The sequence below is a fragment of the Notothenia rossii genome (genome assembly GCF_949606895.1).
Source record: "Notothenia rossii genome assembly, chromosome: 2".
Classification (NCBI taxonomy): Eukaryota; Metazoa; Chordata; class Actinopteri; order Perciformes; family Nototheniidae; genus Notothenia; species Notothenia rossii.
The window spans coordinates 86,184,011-86,192,538 of NC_136904.1; the positions used below are offsets into that span (position 1 = coordinate 86,184,011).

Below are 8,528 nucleotides of genomic sequence, written 5' to 3' on the forward strand. Positions count from 1 at the left end.
AGGACCAGTTTACCCAGAAATCAATGAATTCTTACCCACTTTGCTTTTAATCAATATAGATTGTTTAGTGTTGGAGCTATGTGCCGTACAAATCTCAGCCTCCCTTCAATATAATGAAATACTGTCTGGCACTCAGCTTGTGGTGCTTAAAGCGCAATAAAAATCTATTCGCAAACCTTGACAGCAATGTCTCTTTCCAGAAATCATCACACGGTTACTCAAGATAATTGAAAGACCATGTTGTGAGGAGTTTCATGTAGGAACTGTTTTCTTTCTACCAAACTAAGAAAAGCTTTCCTAAATAAGCTAACATTCAACAGAGAAGGTTTCATCCCTCAACGTGGTGATTCTGTACAAACTACTGACTACAAGGTCTGTGGATCATCTTTGGAGCCTTATTTCTGGGAAAAGATATTGCTGTATTTTTTTTCCAAATGTATTTAGTGTCTCTTTGAGCACCTTGAGTGCAATCTAATCCCTGTAAATTCGAGAAAAGGTATCTATCTGGTGGTATTATTGAGAGCACAAACGATAAATCCGCTTTAATTTGTATTTTATCCCAGATATATCATATTGCTGTAAAGACCACATCATAAGTAAGATGTTTTAGTGCCAACATGCCAAAGATATGTTTGAGTTTAAATTAGAAAGTCTCACTATACTGTATCTTGTCCACCAGAGGGCCTTGATACCTTTATTTCTCCACTATAAATGTCCCTCTCAATATTATTCATATTTGTTTAACATCAAAAATGTGTGTTTATGTACAGTGTTACAGAAAGCAGTCCTCTGAGAGATTTGGATTGGTATTGTGACTAAATAAATATAAATATATTGTTGTGGGGCAGGAGAGAGGCATTTAGTAGTGTCTCAGAATATCTTAGCAGTTATGTTCGAACAAGACATTTAAAAAACTCCTCAAATGAGATGGCAGATTTACAGAATGTAGATCAATGTTTATGCCATGAATTAGCAACATATAGCATGTAATAGTGGCTGATTATGCCTCACTGATTTTCACCCATTGCAAAAATATTTCCTCTTGTCTGTATTTTAGAGAGGCTTTATTTTTTTTTAGCCTACATCAAATCCTCTGGTGTGTGAAACATAATTTGATTATGTCTCGAAAAGGAAACAACACCCCATCGTGAAAGTGAGAAGGGGAAAATGGAGGAACCAGTTTGCCATTTAACAGGCAAATCCCTAATTTGCCTATGTGGAGGTGCAGAGCCTCTTTTCAGGAAACATTGCCTCCCTCAGGCAGCTGGCTTTACATTGACAGACACAAACACTGCGCTGTGTCTTTAAATGGGGAGAGGGTCCATCTCTGTCTGTGCGCCTTTGCAGTCAATGGCGGCCCACTCTTATTGCTGGGTCTGTGTACAGATGGCTAGTCATCCCTGGCAGGTCACTCAGTGTGCATCAAAATACATTGACATACACGCCACATCGCCCTGGATTAAAGAGGCATTTAAAACAGGGGCTTCACACGTTACTGCAGATCTGTTGAGTGCGTAAAACCTGCATTAAAAGCATATTAAACCAGGCCTTCGTTAAAGACACCAAACCACTGGAGGATCTGGTGAATTTGATCAATGTATTCCCTGTGATGGTGGAAACAGCGGCCCTTTTTCTGTTACACACTGTGTGTGTGCAGCCATATAACATAGAGAGGCTGTTTTTCGCAGACAATAACCCGGGCTGTCGTGACCTACAAAAGAAATTGCCTCATGGACCAGTGGGCAGAAAGAGAAGCCCAGACAACAACCCGCGTCGGTTTCATGGATCTGGGTAGACACGCCGACGGGGGAGCGTTTGAGTGTGAGTGTGTGTTTGTGTGTTATTGCCCCTTACTTTCTCCGTGGAGCCCGGGCTGAGGCGCTCCAGCAGCCTGCACAACACCACCCCATCTTTCAGGGAGGTCTGCAGAAAAGCCTCAGGATCCGAGATGGTCTTCTTCGGAGACTCCAGCACCCCAAGCGTGATCAGCCATGTAACCGTCTGTTCCGCAGAATTCATGTCCAGTCACAACAACAGATCCTATGCACACAAAGCGAGCCGTGTTTCTGGGGGTATCTGAGCCGCTTACCGCCCCGGTTACGCTGTCATCTGTGCGTTACAAGAGAAACATAATTAATCCGAAAGAAGGATGCATGAGATGTCGATGAGGAATCCTGTAGATGACGGCTGGCTGGTGGATATTCAGCAGTTCTGGTTTCCTCCCTGTGTTTTTTCCCCCCTCTAACCTGGCAAGCTGTCAAGTGCGGTTGTGTGTGATGAGGCAGTGGACTGCATACATGCGCATCGCAGCCGCCAGCCACACTCATCCATTGGATGACATCACACAGGAGGGACAGGCCAGGCCAGGCAGTCGTTAGCACTTCAGCAGCATGACATGAAAAGGCTTTTATATATGTGTGGCTTTGCATATCCTGCTGCTTTTTATTATCCGTTTATTAGAACAACGCTGCAGGCTGTTGTGAGCTGCAGTGTGTTGGACAGGCCTCGATCCAATAGGGGAAGCAGCTGGGCAGAAATTTGAAACAATAAGGTAATTCAAAGTGCTTTACATAAATCATAACACAACAGAAACATTATCATCATATTATAAAGAGCTAAGAACAGAAGACACAGCACAAGCTTCAACATTGAAACTCTATTCACATTTAGTCTGGATTCAGGTAAAGATACAATTGTTTTAACCAGAAAATAATTAATTGATGTTTAAACATTTATCATATTTTCTAAATCTACCCCAGGATAAGTCTGAGAGATCATTAAAAACAAATTGTGAAATGTGTTTAAAACTGTATATGTTTTGCACCCTGCACCTTGATCCTTCAATTGAGACAATCTGAGAAAGAAAAATGTGTCTTGCAGCTTCTCAATGTAATGATTTGTTGCTTTTATGTCTGATATGACAGTAAACATATCTGAGCTTTGGACTATTGGTTGGACAAGACAAGCAATACGTCAACAAGGGCTCAGAGAAAGTGATACCAGCATTATTTGACTATGTTCTGACTTTTTATCGATTTAAATAATCTACAGATTGATCAATAGTGAAAATAGGTGTTAATGAAGACCTAACAAATCATCATATTGCAGCTCATCATCATATTTGCATAGCATGCGCGTGTGTGAGTGCATGTTGGGGAGGTGTTATTTAACAAGAATGCCTAATGGAGTCCTCTAATTGTGTTTGTCCTGAGGCAAAGTGAAGAATAAAACATTTATGATACATGTCACAATAGTACAGGACCTGGCAGTGTACTAGAATAAAGCTTTACTTCTCCCTTTGGCCACAGGGTGGGGCTCTCTGCTCACTGTATACTGAACTGATCTCATAATCAGGACCTACCAGGGTCATATTGCACCTCCATGTGGCCAAATCTCTCACTGCACACTTACATATATTACTTCTTAAATCCATAACATATATATGAATGATTGCTAAGAATTCAAACGTTGACAAGCCGTAACAGGAGTCTTTGAATACAGTATTAAAAAAGGGCACACTGATAATGTATTCAAATTATTAACTTTTAGTATTGCAAATTCAATTCGAACTTTTTAAAGCCTGACGTTTGTCTTCAGTTGAGTTGGAGTTTGTAGACTGTAACATATTTTGTGCAAGTGCATCCAACATTTATGTCACATTATTTTATTATGAGAGTGATGGTTCTTGTGCCTTCTCGACATTCCCCTTTTGTTGAAAAAATAATAATTGACTGAAAACGTTTAGATAAAATTGCATAATTCACAATTTAGAAAAGCTGTCTAATTGCAATACTTTGTTCATACAATACTTAGTATATAATAAAACGTTTATCAGATTGCATCATGATAATATCGTGGTGCTTCGGCTGATTCCCACCGTAACCATTTTTCTTTTTAACCAATCTGAGGTATTTTTTCACTATCTGGCAACACGCAAGTAGTTCTCATTAAAGGCCTTAACAATATCTATAAAACAATGATATATTATTACTATATATCTATGAAAAAAGCCATAAATTGGAGCTAATATTTAAGCCTGTAAACATATGTCTCATTTGACACGGTCTGTCTGCTGCATTCAACACGGTGAACCATCAGATCCTCCTTCGCACTCTCCAAGAACTTGGAGTTTCAGGCTCTGCACTTTCCCTCCTCACCTCATACCTCAAAGACCGTATCTACAGGGTAACTTGGAGAGGGTCCGAGTCCGACCCTTGTCAATTAACTACAGGGGTCCCTCAGGGCTCTGTTCTTGGTCCCCTCCTCTTCTCCTTGTACACAAACTCGCTCGGATCTGTCATTAGCCCGCATGGTTTTTCATACCACTACTACGCTGATGACACCCAACTAATTCTGTCCTTTCCCCGCTCAGAGACCCAGGTCGTTGCACGCATCTCTGCTTGTCTCTCGGTGGATGTCTGCTCACCACCTCAAGCTCAACCTTGACAAGACTGAACTGCCTTTCCTTCCGGGAAAAGATTGTCCCACTCTTGACCTAACAATCAACATCGGCACCTCTATTGTTTCCCCGACTCAGGGTGTGACCCTAGATAACAAACTGTCCTTCACTGCAAACATCGCTGCTACAACCCGCTGCTGCAGATACACTCTTTACAACATCAGGAGGATACATCCCCTCCTGACCCAGAAAGCGACGCAGGTTCTGGTCCAGGCTCTCGTCACGCCTAGACTACTGCAACTCCCTCCTGGCTGGTCTACCTGCATGTGCCATCCGACCTCTGCAGCTCATCCAGAATGCAGCGGCTCGTCTGGTCTTCAACCTTCCTAAATTCTCCCACACCACGCCGCTCCGCTCCCTTCACTGGCTTCCAGTAACTGCTAGAATCCACTCCAAGACACTGGTACTTGCGTACCATGCTGTGAATGGATCTGGCCCTTCTTACATCCAGGACATGGTTAAACTGTACACCCCAGCACGTGCACCCCGCTCTGCATCAGCCAAATGGCTCTCTGCACCCGCACTGCGAGGGGGACCCAAGTTCCCATCAGCAAAAACACGTGGGTTTGCTATCCTGGCTCCAAAATGGTGGAATGAGCTCCCCATTGACATCAAGACAGCAGATAGCTTACACATCTTCCGGCGCAGACTGAAAACTCATCTCTTTCGACTCCACTTCGAGCGATAGAACTATTAACAAAGCACTTATATACTAATAAAGGACTGGCTTATCTAAAGCCAGTTGAGTAGCACTTGAAATGTTTTAGCTCTATGAAACCTGATGTACTTATATGATTCTGTTTTCTAAGTTTGTATCTTGTTGGTCGAATGCACTTATTGTAAGTCGCTTTGGATAAAAGCGTCAGCTAAATGCAATGTAATGTCATTTGAAAGTGTTAACGATTTCTTTTACCTTTTCCTCTACCTGCAGGAATCTGGAATCTCCATGGTAACCGGAGCAAGCTGCAGGGAGAGGAAACAGCCTGGGCTCGTTCCCAACTCCTCTTCATCTCCATCTTCTTCATTTAACTCTGTGTGAGAGAGAGAGGGTGTGAGAGACAGAAAGAGGGAGAGTGTTGTCAGGAAGGCTGACTCTTGAGGCCAGTCCTGTTTCTAAACAGGAAGCGTCGAGGGATGCTGTTGTGCCTTTGTGTCGCCATGGGTCTGTAACCAAGGGTGCTACTGTGAGGCAGCGGAGAGCGGCCCCAGGCATTCATCATCCCTCCATTCCCAGTTCATCCCTACTTTCATCACAGGAAAAACATTGTTGCTTCTCTCTTGTCTCTACCTCGAAGTGCAAAAGAAAACAGAAAGATTCACAGACAGAATTTTACAGAAGTTTCTATAATGTAAGGACCACATGCTGTGCAACGCAACAAAGTATGTTATTAAACACAAATGTGCAATTTAGCAAATGTTTTCTTTTTAAACTTATTCTTTATTAGTTATTTTCTCACATTCCCCTTTACATCCATTAGTACTCCAATTTAGATGAACAGTTTCTTTAACAAGGTGTCACAACATGTAGAAGGTCTCAAATCCAAGAAATTCAACATGAGAATATGAAAAACAAAACGTATAGAAATAAAATCAATAATAACACTGAGAACGTAAATAACAAAGGTATAACACAAATAAAATAAAAGATGGGTTAAATATAAAGTCATCCTACATATTACAATAATACCGTCCAATATACTTAGGAAAAATATCCATATGCAATTTATCAAATTCAATGAAACTGCAAAAGGTCTACTTTTGTGATACCTATTTTTTTCGACATAAGGTGTGAATACAGTCTATGGTGTGAATTCAATAACATATTTAAGGCAAGGCAAGGCAAGTTTAATTATATAGCACCTTTCAACACAAGGCAATTCAAAGTGCTTTACAAAAAATGAAAGACATTAAGAAAATGGCATTTAAAATCAGTCATTAAAAAGAAAAGATAATGAAATAAACATTAAAAGAAAAAATACATGGATAAAAGTTACGGTGCAGTTTAAGATGTGAATAGTTCAATTAAAAGCAGAGACAAAAAGAAAAGTCTTCAGCCTGGATTTAAAAGTAGTCAGAGTTGCAGCGGCCCTGGAGGTTTCTGGGAGTTTGTTCCAGATATTTGGAGCATAACAACTGAACGCTGCTTCTCCATGTTTAGTTCTGACTCTGGGGACAGAAAGCTGACCATTCCCTGAAGACCTGAGAGATCTGGATGGTTCATAATTTAGCAGGAGGTCAGAAATGTATTTTGGGCCTAAACCATTCAAAGCTTTATAAACCAGCAGCAGTATTTTGAAATCTATTATTTGACATACAGGAAGCCAGTGTAAAGACTTCAGAAAAGGAGTGATGTGATCCACTTTCTTAGTGTTAGTGAGGACTCCAGCAGCAGCGTTCTGAATCAGCTGCAGCTTTCTAATAGATTTTTTAGTGAGACCTGTGAAGACACCATTACAGTAGTCCAGTCTACTGAAGATAAAAGCATGGACAAGTTTTTCCAAATCCTGCTGTGACATCAGTGTTTTAATCCTAGATATATTCTTTAGGTGGTAGTAAGCTGATTTAGTAACTGTTTTAATGTGACTGTTGAAACTCAGGTCAGAGTCCATGACTACACCTAGATTTCTGGTTTTATCTGTTGTTTTGAACATTGCAGACTGAAGCTCAGCGCTAACTTTTAAACGTTCTGCCTTGGCTCCAAAAACCATTACCTCAGTTTTATCTTTGTTTAATCGGAGAAAGTTCTGACACATCCAGTCATTGATTTGTTCAATGCACTTACTCAGTGTTTGAATTGGAGCATAGTCTCCTGGTGAAATTGTTACGTAAATGTGTGTGTCATCCGCATACTGTAGCTATGGTAACTTATTTTGTTGTAAGCATTGAGAGGTCATAGTTTGTGATGGTTTTGTATAGTGGAGAGCATTACAACGTATGTTTACATTTTATGCAGCTTTTAATGCATTTAAATATGAAGGATAACACTTTCTTACTTTCATGTTTAAAAAAGAAAAGCATAACATCTTCATACTTGACAGAATGGAACTACATGTAGCAAATGTTTGTCGTTTTTGCCTAAAAACAACAACAACAACTTATTAATTGATAATATAAAGTTGCTGCAGAACTATTTTCTGTCACACAACTTGAAAAAAATAAATAAAGCGCCCATTTTATTCCCCACTATTGGCACCTAAGCCTTTCAAAGGGGAGGACTGTGTCAGTTTATGCAGACTTATAAAGTAGTTTTCGCTCTCACACCGTCATTGGAGCATGACGACGGAAATATTCAAATTCTTCTGACTCATCTAAAAACAAAAACCATCTTCTACCTCAGGGTCTCTTCTCAGCTTCAGCATGTTCCTAAAATCACATTAATAGTTGTCTCATCCCTATTTCATTATCTGCTTTTAGGATTTTTGCCTAAAACTTGTGAGTGCATTAATGGTGGGGCATGTAATTTATTTCAGAAACACTTTTTGTTTTATTCCGAATGCTCTTAACATCCCGATAGTAATGAATACATTAAATGCTTTGACAATAAATACATTTTAAAAAAAATCATCTGTGGAAGCCGTGGCGCTGTAAAAAGCAAGACCAATCATTTCAGCCGGCCCGGCTAAAGTAACTGGATGGCCTACCCGCCTGTCAGCCTTCCATCTGTGCACAAACTTATCTCGTACCCTCATTGGCCATGTGCGCGTTCGTGTGTGTTGGAGGAGGGGCTCTGTAAGGACGTGGCCGATTTTTTTCCGGTTGTGTAATTTCAAATTCTAGCGCACTCGAGCTGGTTTATATAAAATGACATACCCCACCTTTAAGTTATTAATGTTTTTAAATCATGTTTGCTGATCCTTAATAATCAATTTAATTAATGAAATTGTGTTTTCTTCTTTTTTTATAACATGTTTGTTGTTTTTGTAGGACTCATCTTGTATGTTCTAGTTCTTCGACTGCATTCATTGCTGCTGAAACATGCAAATTTCCCCCAGGGGAGGAATTAAGTATCTATCTACACGTCCTCAAGCCAAGCACAACAAACAGAGTGAATACAATTCCCCTTTTAAAC

At 40.3% G+C, this 8,528-nt stretch overlaps 1 protein-coding gene across 2 annotated transcripts in view; it reads right to left on the reverse strand.

The window, feature by feature from the left end:
• Positions 1-2,230, reverse strand: part of arhgef7a (Rho guanine nucleotide exchange factor (GEF) 7a) — a 28,171-nt gene extending 25,941 nt beyond the window's left edge. Inside the window, exon 1 of one of the 2 annotated variants that reach the window (XM_079665311.1) lies at positions 1,855-2,227. In XM_079665311.1, coding sequence (XP_079521437.1) covers positions 1,855-2,019 — 165 coding nt within the window. In that variant the 5' untranslated portion in view covers positions 2,020-2,227. Of the gene's footprint in view, positions 1-1,854 lie in introns of both variants that reach the window. The other variant, XM_079665312.1, reaches the window with a different exon arrangement.
• Between the last annotated feature and the right edge of the window lie 6,298 nt (positions 2,231-8,528).